Raw genomic sequence first — 17,415 nt, 5'->3', positions numbered from 1 at the left:
AGTTTTATAAGAGTAATGATGTTGAAGGCTGAGCTGTTGTCAATAAATAGGAGTCTGACATAGGTGTCTTTGTTATTCATGTGTTCCAGGGTTGAACAAAGGGCCAGGAAGATGGCATCAGCTATTGCAGTGATAGGCAAACTGTAGTGGATCCAGACAATCTGGAAAGAGTGGAGTTGATGCACTTTGAAACACTTCATAATGAAAGATGTTAGAGCCATCGGGCAGTAGTCATTAAGGCTCGCTGCCTAGCTTTTCTTTGGTACAGGGATAATGGTCGTCTTCTTGAAGCAGACAGGAATCTCAGATAGGAATAAAAAGAGTTTAAAGACGTCTGCGAGCATCGCCAGCTGGTCTGCACAAGATCTGAGTGCAGTCACCTTCTGTGGATTAACTTCCACGAAGACTGATCTGACATCTGCAATGGTGACCTCAGATGCCAGTATGACCAAGGTTGTCAGGGTGGATGACAATCTCTCACTGACCCCCTGCTCAAAACAAGCATACAATGCATTGAGCTCATTGGGGAGGGATGCATCGTTGGGGACAATTACATTCACCTTCACCTTGTAGCCTGTTATGTCGTGTAGACCTTGCCATAATTGATGGGTGTTTGTGTGGCTGGCCTGGGACTATGGCTTCAATGCAACTCTCCCTCCTCACACAAGGCCCAGGTTATCTGTTTTTTGCTCTTAAAGCCGCTACTTTTTGTTGCAATCTCACACAGATCTAAGACATTCTGCCTCCCGTCAGTTCTGAGAATGGACTCAAAATGTTAATTATGCTTTCTTTCTTTCTTGCCAGACCTTAGTTTTTCTAGCATTCTCTGTTCTTGTTTCACATTCCAGCATCTGCAGTATTTTGCTAATTCTAGATCTTGATCTCCAGAATTAAGGTCATCCTCTCTCTATTGCACCAACTTCATCCTTAATTAAGATCCCTAATTACCTTTCCACCTTTGTTTAATTAACATCCCTAATTACCCCTCCATCTGTCCTTCCTGAAAGTCACGAAGCCTTGAATATTCAAGATGCAGTCTTTGTCATGCTATAACCATGTCTATGTAATGACCATAGATTTATTTGTATTTGCACTGTTAATTCATCTGTTTTGTTGCAAATACTATATGCATTTAGATACAGTGTGTTCAGTTCGGTCATATTACAATTTTTGCAATCTCCAATCTAGCCTTAGCTGCTGTGCCTAGACTTGTGCACTCTGTCCTCTCCCATCACACTGATCATCATTTCCCCTATTCCTACCTTGTTCTCTCATCTTGTCTCCTCTAGTTATCACATCTTCTCAAACTCCAACCCTTGTACCATGCACCCCACACTACATAGTCTAAAGCTCTGTCTATCACATGGTTATATGACACGCCAGCATGTTTCAGATGAAGACCATCCCAATGTTATATCTTCCACTTTCCCCCATACTGGTGCCAGAGCTCCATGAATCAAAACCCATTTCTCCTACACCAATCTATGAACCACATATTGAATTCTTTAACCTTACTAACCCAATACAAATTTGCTTGTGGCTCAGGTAGTAATTCAGAGATTACGAGCTTTGCTCCTCATACTCTAAGCAGAACCTCTTTTCTAGTTCTATGTTTTGTTGTTGGCACCTACATGAACCACAAATACTGGATCCTCCCCCTCCCACTGCAAGTTCCTCTCCAGTCCACAGCAGATCACAGAAATCATAGAAACCCTACAGTGCAGAAAAGGCCATTCAGCCTATTGCGCCTGCACCAACAACAATCCCACCCACACATTTACCCTGCTAATCTCCCTGACATCAAAAGACAATTTAGCGTGGCCAATCAATCTAACCTGCATATCTTTGGACTGCAAGGGGAAACTGCAGCACCTGGAGGAAACCCACGCAGACACAGGGAAAATGTGCAAACTCCACATAGATAGTCACCCAAGATTGGAATTGAGTACAGATCCCTGGCGCTTTGTGGCAGTAGTGCTAACCAAAGTGCCACCACACTGCCCTTCAGAAATTTGAACCCTATGGTCAGGGAGGCAACACAGCCTAGATTCCTGCTCAACTACAGAAAGCCATGTCTACCTGACTACACTGTCCCCAACTATCCCTGCATTCCTATTAATTCCCCCACTTGAATGGCTTTTTATAATATGGTGCCATGGCCAGTTTGTTCAACCATGCTACACGGCTTTCGTCCATACAGGCGACAAGAACCTCGAATCTGTTCGACAATTACAAAGGCTGAGGCTCCTCCACTTCTACGTAGTTGCTTCAGTTGCAATCGCACGCTCCTGTCCCTGACCACTGACCAAATCAGAAGATTGTATCCAAAGTGGTGTGACTCAAACAGGAAATGCTGGAAAATGTTTGTTTATGTTTCAGATTCACAGTATTTTGCTTTTATCCAAGTGGTGTGACTGCCTCCTGCTATGGAACGTCCAAGTAACTTTCCCCCTGCCTTGTGCACCACGGCTTCCACAGTTCGGCTTCCTGCCCAATGACTCTGAGCTAAAGCTCCTCAAGCCACAGCCACTTACCGGGGAGGCACGGTGGCGCGGTTAGTACCCAGGTTCAATTGCAGCCGTGGAGGACTCTCTTGTGTGGAGTTTGCACATTTTTCCCCGTGTCTGCATGGGTTTCATCCGGGTGCTCTGGTTTCCACCCAGTCCAAAGATGTGCAGATTATGTGGACTGGCCATGTTAAATTGTCCCTTAATGTCAGGGGGATTAGCAGGGGAAATACATGGGATTACGGGGATAGGTTAGGATTGTTGTTGTTGCAGACCCAGTGGGCCAAATGGTCTCATTCAGCATCATGGGAATCTATGATTCTATATGTTTGGTCTATACCACACTAGCATCCAGGAACTCCCACTTTCTGCAGTCGCATTATATCACCTGTCTTTTACATTAATTATTCATTTATTTTTCTTAATTTACAAACAGTAAACACTGCTATCCTCAATAAGCTTTACTGTTGCAAATAAACCTTACTCTGTCTAATAAAACCTATAAAATAAAACTTTACAATTACCAATTAGTTACACAGGATTTGAAGATACCAATCACTTACCTGCTTTCCCTGGGATGTCACACTTTGACTTCTCCCAGAATACAGCTGCTCCACTCTGCAGCTATGGATTGGAATAGACCAGGCAGCTCTTATAGGTGCTGCTGACTGCCTTCAGGTCCTCTTTTTGCCTGATTCCCTGCCTCCTGGTCTCCAGGACAGACAGATATTATATGGACAGCAGCTTCCACTTATATAGCACCTTTAACTTAGTGAAATGCCCTGAGACATTTTTCAAGCAAAATCTGACACCAAGTCACATAAGATGATGTTAGGCCAAATGATCAAAAGCTTGGCCAGGCGTAGGTTTTAAAAGAATATTTTAATAAGAGGTAGATAAACAGGTGGATAAATTTAGAAACGGAATTCCAGAGCTTGGGGCTTTGGCAGCTGAAGGGTCAGCCACCAATGATGCAGCGAGTAACATCTGGAATGCTCAAGACAGCAGAATTTGGAGGATCAGAGATCTCAGGGATCAGCAGTATGCAAGGCTACAAGAGATCAGAGCTAGGGAGATTGAACAACACCTTCCTTCTTAGTTTGGTTATGAGCCAACTCCACTCCAGACTACTGCAGAAGACTCACTCAATATTCATCTTCTGCAAAAGGAACCGTATAACCATATTGACTTAGTTTCAAATCTTACTGTCCAATGTTCACTCACCTAAATGGCTCCCAATTATCTCAAATGTGTTGATTCTGGCTTTAGCGTGGACAGAGGACTGGTTGTCAAATAGGAGGCAGAGAGTGGGGGTCAATGGGTGCTATTCGGATTGGCGGATGGTGACTAGTGGAGTGCCCCAGGGGTCGGCGCTGGGGCCTCAGCTATTTACCATTTATATAGATGATCTAGAGGAGGGAACCGAGTGTAGGGTGTCGAAATTTGCTGATGACACCAAAATTGGTGGAAAGGCAAATTGTGCGGAGGGTGGGGAGAGTCTACAGATGGATCTAGATAGGCTGGGCGAATGGGCCAGGAAATGGCAAATGGAATTTAATGTTGGCAAGTGCGAGGTGGTCCACTTTGGTAGGAATAATGGTAGGAAGGATTATTACTTACGTGGAGAAAAACTGCAGCAGGCGACGGTGCAGAGGGACCTCGGGGTCCTTGTGCATGAGTCGCAAAAACCCAGCTTGCAGGTGCAGCAGGTGGTCAGGAAGGCGAATGGGATGCTGGCTTTCATCGCGAGGGGGACTGAATATAAAAGTAGGGAGGTCTTGCTGCGGCTGTATAGGGCATTGGTGAGGCCGCAACTGGAGTACTGTGTGCAGTTTTGGTCGCCGCACTTACGCAAGGATATTTTGGCCTTGGAGGGAGTGCAGAGGAGGTTTACTAGGCTGATTCCGGAGTTGAGGGGGTTGAGCTATGAGGAGAGGCTGAATAGATTAGGCTTGTACTCGTTAGAGTTTAGAAGAATGAGGGGAGATCTCATTGAGACGTATAAGATGATGAATGGGATGGATAGGATAGAGGTGGAGAGACTCTTCCCGCTCAGAAAGGATAGTAGGACTAGGGGGCATAGCCTCAAGATAAAGGGGGGGCGGTTTAGAACAGAGTTGAGGAGGAACTTCTTCACTCAAAGGGTGGTGAATCTCTGGAATTCTCTGCCCGTTGAAGTGGTGGAGGCTGCCTCGCTAAATATTTTTAAGACGCAGGTTGATGGGTTTTTGATGAGAGAGGGGATTAAGGGTTATGGGGAGAGGGCGGGAATGTGGAACTGAGCCACGATAGATCAGCCATGATCTTACTGAATGGCGGGGCAGGCTTGAAGGGCTAGTTGGCCTACTCCTGCTCCTATTTCTTATTTCTTATGTTCTTATGTTCTGGAGCATTCCCCATCTCTACATCTCCAAGAATACTAATCTCTTGTCTATCTACCGCCACTCCCTTCACCTTATTATTTATTGGTGGCCACCTCAGCACCAATCTCCACAAGTTCCTCTCTTATCTTACTCTCCTCTATCTCCATTGATTTCTTCTCCTTTCAGCCAATCTCCAGCCCAGCTGGTGGTCACCTCTCCCAAAATTTCCTTCCACGAGTGTGTTGCCTAATTGCGTTGTTGTTGAGCACTCTGGAATGCTTAATGCATTAGAGGCATTAAAGAAACATACAAATTAAGAGTAGGCAATTCACCCTCACAAGCCTGCACCACCATTTGATAAGATCATGGCTGATCTGATTGTAACCTCTATCTCCCTATGCTTTTAGATTTTTGGCTGACATAAACCCAAGTTACTGTAATAGTCTTTTGACACTTGCAAGTCCCATGCATCTGTGCGTGTGAATGTGTGTAAATTGTACCTCAGCCAGCTTTGCAAGTTATTTTAAAAAATAAGTTTTGTTTCATACAGATCAATTATTCGGAATTTACTGGAAGAAGCCAGTGTCTAGCAGTAACAAATGTGAAAAATTGGTCATTTTAGTGAGCCAGTTATGGTGCTGCCTGTGGAGGAGTGGGCTAGTGAAATCGCACATTCCTCACATCCTGCTCCTATGTGATGATATTGGAGGATAGTTGGTGAAAGACATGTTGATTGCAGCACTTAGCACTCAAAGGAAACCTAATAGTGATAGCTCATTTTAAGTTGTAGCTAACATAGCAAACGTACTTGCTTTCCGTTCTGACAGAAAATAATTTCTCTCCCCAAGTACTACATAAAGCCAACATTTTGAAGTACAAATTAATTTTTACTTGGGCTTCTCATCACAATCGCACATCAGCTTTCCTGTGTATAGAGTTATTTTGCCAGCTTTATTCAAGTTACTTTGCTCCTGATACACTCTTGCTCTTTAGGCTTATCTGAATGGGATCAACAACGGTTAGAACTGAAAGCAAGTTCACTTGATACCTCGGTTAAACCTCTTGCATCAGATGTCAATTAACCCTGGTTATGCCGCTCGAAAAATTCACGAATGAAAAACTAACCAAAAGGCTTGACCAACAGCTAGGAGAAGCAACTTGCATTTAGTTTGAAACTGTATTGCACAATGTTGGCAATAAAGTATTAGGTTGTTTAAGTAACAAAATTCCATGGCACAACTTCTGGTGTTAAAGCAAAAGTTCACCTCAAATTGATGGAAGATATTTCTCTTTCCCAATTAAATATTCCTCTCACCTTCTTACATAAACGCAAGTTGTTTCTCACTTCTCTAGAAGCTGCAACTAACAAGTGCACAATTCCACAGGCCTTGCATCATTTGGCATTTTAGAAGCATAAACACATGGAAAGCTTGGGTGCTTTGGGATCAGCAGCATTCCCAATCTCGAGACTTTCCAACATGCATGGCTCACCACAACAGGCAACTTTCCTATTCTATTTTAACGTATTAGCCGAATACAAGTTAACGCAGATTCAGAATTTCCAGTCAACAGCTGAAGTTATTTTGTACCTCTAAAGAAAAGCCCAATTTGTCTTGCAAGCTCCAGATATGAAGTTAATATATTTTTAAAATAAAAAAAGGAAGAAAACTAGGAATAACGGCTTTTATAATCAATTGTGTCAATGTTCAAACCCCTCTCTAAACCTTAAGCACATAATCTAGGTGAACACTATAGTCCAGAGGGCAAGAAGTGCTACATACTCAAGAGATACCACCAATCTTTCAACCGAGTCATTATGGCAAGACCCCGTTGGTAATGATCCTACAGCAAAGAGGGGCATTAAGTTCTCCCCAACCAGCATCAAAAGATCATTCATCCCATTGCTGTTTGTGGTGTGGGGCCTGCACAAAACAGTGTGCAACTGTCCACAAACGACTATTACACTTCAAAATTTGAGACAGAATAAGGTGGCTTACAACTGCAAAGCTTTTCTTCTTCAGTAGAGTATCTAACCTCACTTGAAGCCTGTGCGCTAGATCATATCAAAAATAACAAGTGAATTGATGCATCAACACAGGATATTTCAGAAACTTCCTTGACACCTGATAAATATCTCCACTGAACAGACTGATCAGATTGTCAGAATCGATAATCTAATTCTCATCAAGAGTTGCAGATTTTTGTTTGCGTTGAGCAAGACAAGACTTGGAAATACCACACCCTCCATGTCAGATGAATCAAAATCCTCCTCCAAAACCAGAAGAGCACTTTCTGCATGTAGCACAATTTCCATTTCCCACTCTCACTCATTCTTACAACCAATTGCCAGCTTGCATCAAATTACAGGCAAGTTTGCCTTGCGGTCAGGAATTCCTCCCCACCCATCCACCCCCCCACACTCATTACACGTACAGTATATACACAGGCACATGGCAAGGAAAGACCAATCTCATCCATCACTGCTCACTTTATACAGTAGACGATGAACCTTGTACACCACCTTTCCCAATCGCTAACAACGTTAACTCCTTGGGATAAAAATAAAACTTTCTGCACAATTACAGGAAGGAACTTTGGAAAATTCTTCCCCAATTCCCTAAAGTAAACAAGCAAGTTCTAAGAGATTGTGACAGCCATCTGATATAATTAACCCCTGCATTGGCTCAATTTGTTATAAAGATCACAAGAAAGTGTTTTTAATAATCAGATTAGTTCCAGACTTCATTTTCAACTTCAGCTCCCATACCACAGCCCCCTTGATGCCCCAATACCGCAACCCCCTTGATGCCCCGATACCGCAACCCCCTTTGATTCTCAACTTTTACTTCATCTATCTCATTCTTCATTAGTCCAGTCGGTGATCAAATAGATCCAACTTCACCTTGAGATTTGTTCTGTTCACTGTCAGTCTTGCTTGAATTGAAACTCCAGTGAAAGGTCAGCAATACAGTACACCAGCATGATCTTTCATAGACATATTCAACTAGAGCTACCTTGAGTATTTTTCAATTCATGATTAGTTGAAGCTGATTTTTCCTAACCCTTATTCGCAAAAACAGCTTTTTGTGGTTGAATGTTTACATCAAGGGCTTTCGTGGAAAAGTGGGAAGGTGACACAGCAGTCAGTACTGCTCAGGATCTCCCAAACTTTGGAACGCAGATATCAAGGAGAGGATAGATGACAAGCTGGTTCTCCATAGGGAAATGGGACAATTATAACTAGACAGCACATCATTGCACTTCAACACGCTCGTACTTGGTCAGTTTCAGACAAAGACAAAAGGCCATCTGCCCCACCACAGGCACTGACTGATGTGCAGTCTAACTGAAGGATACTGGATGCAAGTGGCATTGCAGTGTTGACAGCAGGAGACCAGCTGAGGATCTAACAAATTTGCTGTAAACAGAAGACTTCAGCATGAAGTCAGAACATAGAACATAGAAAAACTACAGCACAAACAGGCCTTTAGGCCCACAACTTGCGCCCAACATACCCCCACCTACTAGGCTTACCTATAACCCTCTATCTTACTAAGTCCCATGTACACATCCAAAAGTCTCTTAAAAGACCCTATCAAATCCGCCTCCACCACCACCGCCGGCAGCCGATTTCATGCACCCACCACCCTCAGTGAAAAGCTTACCCCGGACATCTCCTCTGTACCTACTCCCCAGCACCCTAAACCTGTGTCCTCTTGTGGCAGCCATTTCAGCCCTGGGAAAAAGCCTGAGAATTCACTCAATCAATACCTCTCAACATCTTTTACACCTCTATCAGGTCACCTCTCATCCTTCTTCTCTCTAAGGAGAAAAGACCGAGCTCTCTCAACCTATTCTCATAAGGCATGCCACCCAATCCAGGCAACATTCTTGTAAATCTCCTCTGCACCCTTTCAATAGCTTCCACATCCTTCCTGTTATGAGGTGAGCTAGAACACTACAAATCTAGGTTCAAGGTTCAATTCTATTGTTGACAACTGAATGGAGCAGCAGGAAAGCAAGTTTGTTGCATCAGAATGGTTTTAGAATACAATAGTCTGCAATTTCTCCAGCGTTAAACCCACCACATATCCAACTGACAATTTTAAGAAGGAATCTGTACTGTGCTCTAGATATGAGTCAAGCTGGTAATAACTCACAAAATTCAAGAATCAAGATGATGCATTGCTAACTACAGCAGTCTGGAGCCTACAGTAAGCTAAGAAAGATTTCAGTTATGTGGAGAAATCTGAAATCTGGGGTTGTCCTTCTTAGGGCACAGAAGGTTAAGAAGAGATCTGATGAAGGATCAAAAATGTGTTTAGAAAAAATAATTAAGGAGAAAGAGTTTCTAGCAGAACTATGCATAACCAGTGGAAACAGATTTAGGGTGATGACAAAAAAACCAAAGACAACATGAGAATGTTTTTTTGAAAACAGTAAATGGTTATGATCGGGAATGGTGTCAGATTCTGACACTATTCAGAATAGTGAATTCGGAATTGATTGAATCACCCCACCATCACCCGACCCCAACATAATGTGGACAGTAATACATGCTATATACAAGCAACTATGGATCTACAGCAAATGCAGCCTATAATGAACCAAACAGGATTAACAGGACTTTTACACACAATGTTTGGCTCTCCACGTTCTTAATAATACAGCACTGCAACCAAGTCTATCTATTCCTGTTTCAAAAGGGTGGGTGGAGGGCTGCTGAATGGACATGGAGTGGGATATGAGGAGGGGAGTGCGCCGAGTGGGGTGCAGAGGTCCGATTCTCTCTCCTTGGCCGCAGCATGCAGAAGGTCATCCAAAAGCGACTGGCGATGGCGCAGCCCAATGGCAACAGTGGGGACAGCCAGGATCTGTTCAGCAACTTCCAATTACAGGTTTCATCCCTCCAGCCCTTGCTGCTCCTCTAACCTTCCACTCTGTCTCTGCAGGAATAGCAAGAGTGGGAAGAGGAGAACCTGTGACTGGAGGAGCAAGTGTGGGATAGACAGTACTGGTGAATGGAGGAGCACGTCTGTCTCTCCTGTATTCATTGCTCAACCATAACTCTGCAGTCACTTGCTCTTTCAAACCGACAAGAGTTGCTTTGGTTCTTAAATCTTGAACAACCTTAAAGGCCGGAACATGTGTTTAAAATGGCAGATTTCCAAGCTGTCAGAGTCAGAAATCCACCAAGAGGTAGAAATTTCTCAACCCTGCACAGTCTCTCTTAAGGTCCTCAGATGAGACATGTGTCATGCACATCCCTTGTCTGTCAACTTTATTGCATTCTGAGGCAGTTCCCTTCCATAGGAAGGAGGGTAAAATAGTTCCCATCTTAAAACATAAGATAAGCCAAACCCTATAGCTTAGATGACTGTAGACTCTTTAATTGAACCTAGTAGAAGGTAAGATGCTTGAGAAGACCATTACAAATGCAATACTTGACAACTTAGAAGGAGCAGAACACATAAGAGACAAGTAAAAACACAAAATGCTGGATACACTCAACAGAGTCTGGCTGCATCTGTGGAAAGAGAAACAGGGTTAACGTTCGAGTCCTCAGAAGAGTCATATGGACTGAAAATGTTAACTTTTTCTACGTATGCTGCCAGTCCTGCTGAATTTATCCAGCATTTTGGGTTTTTATTTCAGATTTCCAGTATCCACAATATTTTGGTTTCCTAGTGCGGACAACATGGCTTCAAAAACAAAGTCACGTCTCACGTTTGAATTTTTTAAAATCACCGAGATGAGGGGGAACCAGTCAACACTGTCTAATTAAACTTCCACAAAGCTTCGGGCAAGGTACGGCTTTGGCAAGAGGCTCCTTTTTAAGAATAAGCCTTCTTCAGTATTAACCATAACAGATTGAGCTGGATTGAGAAATAACTGGAAGATTGTAGTAGATGGAGTTTGGTTCTTCTTGGGGGCTGGTGCCAATGGTATCCCACAGGGTTCAACGTTGAGACCACTGATCTTAACTAATTTTATTTATGTTCTAGATATAGGCTTTGGGAACATGATCAACAATTTTGCAAAGTTGCTACTATTTGCCTGAGTATTCGTATTGCAGATGATGAGTGCCTACTTCCAGATCTTGTGTTATGAAATATGGTTCGTGATTGTACTCTTCAATGTTAAACAACATTTGCGACCGTAAAGCATGTGGGTCGGATGAATTCCAAACATCCTCGTGTAGAAGGAAATTTAGTTACTTTAATGCATAGATCCAAAGGTTCACGAGCAATGCCTTGAAGCAATAGAGGGTGTGATGGAGGAGGAGGGGTGCGGGGGGGGTGGAATTAAGATGCATTTGAGGCAATGTTCTCCATTTTATCATTCTACAAGACATTGATAAGGACTTCAAAATGTGCAGTTTGGCTTCCTCCCAAGGTGGGTGATAGCAAAGAGGGTACAGAGGAGGGCCGCAAGGTTAACTTCTAGTTTAAAGGGTATTAGTTATCAAGCTAGGGTAAAGTAACTGGGACCGTACAGCTTAGAGAGGATTTTGGGGTAGAAGAGAGATGTTGCTCCAGTTAAATAATCTAGTGAGGACCAAGCTGGAGGGGACCGGGATGGTAGTTACTGGGCCACATCTAGGATATTGTCAGCAATAGTTCTTTTCTCAGTGAACTGTGGACCTCAAGGATAGGTGTTGGCTCATGTAGTTGATGCCGATTTCTTTTATTCCCTCAAGAATTGAGAACACCTTGCTCAGATGTTCTGTACTACATAGCTGCTATCTAGTTTTGATCATCTAAGAGTGGGGAGAGGAATTCCCCAGTTATTCCCCCCCCCTCAGACATTGACCTCGGTTTTTAAAAAAGTGCTTTTGAGCCTCTCCCAAGAAATACGGTTTCACATGCAGTGGAGAGCGTATATATAGCAAGTCAGAAGGAAGGCATTATTGCTGTGTAGGAAAAGCTGGATGGATTTGAGGGTCTTTCTCATTATTGTTTGTGATTTCAATCCAATCAGTGATACAGCATTTCCTCAACAATCTCACTAATGCCACATATTACAACGATTCCAGTGTATTTATTTCGACAAATACAGTCCTCCCCAGTCTAAGTGTAAGTAGTAGCACTTGCCTTGGATTCAGGTGAGGGGGAATTAAGTCTCATTTCAGAGATATAAGCACCCATTCCTCTGGCTGTCACTGCACTACAAAGAAGTGATCCCCCTATTGGAAGTGATATGTACCGGATGAGATTCTGCCTGCTGTGGACTGGAGGCAACTATATAACCAGTATTTATCCCTCAGTAAATCACATTACCTCTCACTGTGCTCATCACAATTTGTGATAGCCTGATGTGCAAATTAACTCCTGGGTGAGGTAATATGACCACAATGACTATACTTCAAAATCCTCCATTTTAAGACACTTTATCTGAGCACTTTATTTATCTTCTTCTACCCCACTCCCAACTGCGAGTGAGTGGCAAAGCAAAAGATTGAGAACTACCAGCTTGCCATTTGTGCTCATCTTCATTCCCATGCCTAGGTATTGCTATACCACATGTAAAGTCAGGGGATTAAGTAGGCCATTCTGCCCATCAAATCCAACACAGCATCTTACGCAGACCCACCAACTCCCACCCTATTCCTGTGACCCTGCACATTTAACATGACTAACCTACGTACCTTGGGACTGTGGGAGGAAGCTGGAGAACCCAGAGGAAACAAACGCAGATAAGGGGAGAATGTGCAGACTCCACACAGTCACCGAGGCTGGAATTGAACTGAGTCCCTGCGCTACAAAGCAGCAGTGCTCACCACTGTGCCACCCTTAGTATTTCCTATGTTTTGATCACTAATGAAGCTTCCATCTTACAGTTGGAAAGTCCATGGCATTTTGTATGCTTGCATGTTTCAACTGAAGAGCACTTTCATGGTATTATATCAAATTTTGTACACATTTCATACACTTTAAAACAAAAATGAAGTATAAATTGGATTCACCTTCTCATCACCTGCAATCTGGAGTTGTGTTCAGTCAATGCAATGCACTATTCTTGTAGTCAGAACAAGGTTTCAAATGATACCCAATGTATTAGTGGTGTACGTGTGAGTTCAACGAAGGTGCTTTTTGGCAATTTAACAGAAGGCTAAAATATTATTTTACATCCAAGAGATGAGATTCCAGATGAAATAGATATAATGAAATGAGGCTGAGATCAAAAAGGGCAAGACTTGTTTGGTCAGAAGATTCAAAAACCAACACTAAAAATTATTCTATCGCAGAGTGCCAATTATATAACACACAATTCTGACCATCTCTCTGGATAACATCTCCAACTAAGATGCGGCTTAACCTGGGCACCAGACACCAGGTATTTACAACCCTTTGACAGTCCCTGTAACCACCAGCTACCAGGGTTAAGGTTATTTTATCTTGAACAGTGGCCGTGGCATGATTGCAATTTGTCAATGTTGATCAAACTCAGTGAAAAATACATCCAGCTCATTGAAATCCATTGTGAGATTTCAGATTTGACATTCTTGTTGATTTTAAACCCAGCTTTAGAATCATAGAATCCTTACAGTGCAGAAGGAGGCCATTCAGCCCATCGAGCCCACATCGACAACAATCCCACACTTTGATGAGCTAAGAAGCTGGATCTGGGTTCAGGGAATGCACAAGCTACTACAGATCCTACTGCAATAACTGGGTTAACTAATACAATCAGATTGTATAATAATATAACTGTGAAGTGATACTTGATTATTACACCACAATGTCACTGTGGAAAGGAAAAGTGGGATATTAGATATGGAACAGTCAGTCATGTTTCACCCATTCTATTACACGATGTCTGTGCTCCAGTTCATCTCACTGGCCTATAATGCAATGAAACCATCATGAATTCAAATGTTACACCTTTTCCAAGGGCACTTCTATCATTCAAAAAGCTTTGGGGACTATTTCTAAGTGACAAAACAAAGAAAGGAAATTTGTCTGATCATAACTCTGACCCCCAAACATCAGCTCCTGAAGAATCCAGTAAAGTGACACCAAAAATTAATCAGTGACTATTGCTGACAGTATTACTTCCTAGTTTTCCCACTGGGCAACGATTCCACCCAGATATTGCCAGCGTACTCCCACAGTGCAAACTTTAAACAGCCCATTCATCCCATAATAAACTTTTACTGCTGCAACCAACATTTCCATGTGCTGCCGAAGTGTTATCAACAAGCAACCAAAGTCATGGTCTGGGTATCCACCAGCTGCAGAGTTGGACTGTCCTGCATACCCAGAACACTTCCAACTTCAAGACAGTCATTCTCTCCACTGCATCAATGTGACATTTCCCACAGTGCCAAACAATGCAATCCCACCAATAAAGGCTAAGACCGAAGCATTTGGATTTTCAGCCAGAAATAACGACTGAGTGACACATCTTGGCCTCCTCCTCACACCCCAAGCATCACAGAGCCCAGTCTGCTGCCAAATCAATTTATTCCACATGATATCAAGAAACAGCTGAAGGCACTGGATACAACAAAGGCTATAGGCCCTGACAACATCTCAGCAGGATTACTGAACACTTATGCTCCAGAACTAGTGATGGCCCTAACAAAAGCTTTCCAGTTCAGCTACAAAATGGGGGAAAATGTTCAGATGTGTACTGTCCCCAAACATACAGACTCAATCCAGCCCATCAGCATACTATCAATCATGAAAGCAATGGAAGGTGTTGTCAACAGTGCTATCAAGAACTTAATCTGCAATAATCTGCTTATCGATGCTCAGTTTGGCTCCATTCAGCTCCAGACCTTACTACAGCCTTGGACTAATCATGGACAAAAGAACTGAATTCAAGAAGCAAGATGTGAATGAGTGTCCTCAACGTCAAAGCACATTTGATTGAGTTTAGCATCAAGGAGCCCTAACAAAATTAAAGTCAATGGCAATCAGTGAGAAACAATGGTTGGAGTCATAACTAACAAAAGGAAGGTGATAGTGGTTGTTGAAGGCCTATCACCTCAGCCCCAGGGTATTGTTGTGGAAATTCTTCAGGATAAGATCACAGGTCCAACATCTTCAGTTGTTTTACCATCTTCCTGTCAACTCAAGATCAGAAGTACCATATTTGATGGCTGCATATTGTTCAGTACCATTTGCAAATTCTCAAATACTGAAACAGTCTGTGCCAACGTGCAAAATCGATCCAACACCAGGCTTAGGTTGACAAGTGGCAAGCAACATTTGTGCCACAAAATTGGCAGGCAATGACCATGTCCAAAAGAGAGAAGCAAACCAGTTCTCCTTGACATTCAGTGGAATCACCGTTGCTGAACTCCCTACCACCAATACCATTGATGAGAAACTGAACTGGACTAATCACAGAATTGCTATGGCTGCAACAGTAGGTCAGAGACCAGGAATTCTGTGGTAAATCACCTTCTGACCACCCAAAGCCTGTCCACCACCTACAAAGCACAAGTTAAGAGCATGATGGGATATGCTCTATGTACCTGGATGCGTGCAGCTCCAACAACATTCAAGAAGTTAGGTTCCATTCAGGACAAAGCAGTCTGTTTGATTGGCATCTCATCCACCAGCACCAATATTCCCTTAGTTGGTGTTCCACATTTATACACAAAGAAAGCTATACTGAAAAGATTAATATTTAAATCCAAACATCTCAACAAGCACTGGGGCATTTGGAACAACTGAATTGTCCATTTGATTTCAGAATCAGGTAGCCTATCAAAACAACTCATGTTTTGAAGCCTTCAACTGAAGTTTAGCCATCAACAAGATCTCAACGAGATTTGGCTATCCCAATAGCTATCCAAAATCTCAATGAGATTTTGTTATAGTACTGGTCACAGCTATCCCAATAGGTAATATTTTGAATGCCTTTTTCTTCAGGGTTAAATGTATGTTATTGACTTCCCACACAGCAAGTTTCAGAACTCATGCACATTAGCTGGGCATAAGGAAAGCACCAGCGACACAGCAAGCTGCCAGTCCTCACAGCAAAACCAATATCAAAATTCAGTGGAGATGAGAAATAGACTCATAAATAATCAGAAGCAACACGGCCAAGTAAATTCCACTCCAAATGCAGAACACTAAGGCATAACCTCATAATACATCCTTTTCAACTGTCTTTAACCTCTTACCTTCGCAAATGCGATCAAGACGTGCCCTCTTTACTTTGTGTTTGTCCATGACGGGCACAGACATGGGGACTACAGCTCGTTGGTGACTGAAGGTGGGTTAGCTTTTAACCACAGCAAAAACCGGAGGTATCAGACATCAAAATTCACAGGTTTCAATATTTCCAAAAGTTCCTGTTAGCCTGTTTTGTAAAAAAGAAAGTTGAATAATCTCCAGTTAGGTACAGATAGGATCTTCCTTTTCCCCTAATTAATTCCCACATGTGGTTTAACCAAAAAGTATTTTAAAACTTACAGCTGAGGCGTTAGCATATAAAGATGACAATCCCCCATCTTCATGCTGCACCATTTCTCACCCTGTTTATCTGACTCCCACACAATATGCAAGAGCAAGCGACATTTTGAATGTTAATTTCATGTCCTATTTACAGTGTAATTTTATACATACACCTCACAGCTCTGTGGTTACCTACTTACACAGAGTGCAATCTGAGGCAGCCCCACATTGTACGGCCCAGCTGTAATGTTGTAATTTTGAAATAATTTAAATGACATTCTCTTCTAGTCACCTTCCCATCTTCCATAACACTGAGCTCATCCAAAATTCTGCTGCCCGCATCCTAAACAGTCCAAGACCCCATCATCCCTTAACCCCGTAATTGCTCACCTACATTGCCTCTCTGGTCCAGGAAGGCTTCAATTTTAAAATTCCCACCCTCATGTTCAAATCAATCCATGACCTTGCTGCTCCCATCACAGTCTTCTATTCCAGGTCTAGTCCCTAAAAACTCTGCAATTTCCTCCCAAAACCTGGGCATCTTCTTTAAGATGCTCCTTAAAACCTAACACTGACCAAGCTTTTGATAAGCTGTCCTAATTGTCCCTTGCTTAATATGTGCCTAATAATACTCCCATGAAGCAGCTTCAAATTATCCAAATCCTTGATGCCCACGTCTTTGTATATCACTCCCAATCACCCTTGACCTTCCTGACCTATACTGACTTCCCACTGAATGCCAAGAAGTTAGAATTCTTATCATGTTTAAATCTCTTTAGAGATTTGACCCTCTCTATGTCCAATGTCCTCTAACTACGGGCTTATCTTCATTGATCCAAGTTGTGGGATTCCCTGTCTAGCTGCTTCCATTCCTCCACCTTGGTCTCACTCTTTAAGGAGCCTCATCAAACCCATCTCTTTAACTTCCTAATATTCTTCGCTTCAATGTCAATTTCTATTTGCAGTGAAAAGCCTTGGGAAGTTTACAAACTTGAAATGGACAGTTTTTTTAATAAGTTCTTATGAGATGGATCTGCTCATCACTGATAAGGCCAGCATTTATTGCCCACCCTAAATTGTCTGTGAAATGACTGGCTTACTAGTTACTTAAGGGGTAATTAAGAGTGAGCA

General features: G+C 42.6%; 1 protein-coding gene across 3 annotated transcripts in view; it reads right to left on the bottom strand.

Annotated features, from left to right (window-relative positions):
- LOC145351939 (C-terminal-binding protein 1-like) overlaps positions 1–17,415 on the bottom strand; it is a 90,237-nt gene that overhangs the window by 67,811 nt on the left and 5,011 nt on the right. For 2 of the 3 annotated variants that reach the window (XM_080201742.1, XM_080201743.1), the window contains one exon: positions 16,011–16,189. The exons of the other annotated variant lie outside the window; for it this stretch is intronic. In XM_080201742.1, the coding sequence (XP_080057868.1) occupies positions 16,011–16,074 (64 nt within the window). In that variant the 5' untranslated portion in view covers positions 16,075–16,189. The remainder of the gene's footprint in view (positions 1–16,010; positions 16,190–17,415) is intronic. 3 annotated transcript variants of the gene reach the window in all.

Source organism: Carcharhinus amblyrhynchos, chromosome 13 (genome assembly GCF_965287045.1).
Source record: "Carcharhinus amblyrhynchos chromosome 13, sCarAmb.v2.hapA, whole genome shotgun sequence".
NCBI classification, from domain to species: Eukaryota; Metazoa; Chordata; class Chondrichthyes; order Carcharhiniformes; family Carcharhinidae; genus Carcharhinus; species Carcharhinus amblyrhynchos.
This window is presented reverse-complemented; position numbering and strand designations above follow the sequence as displayed.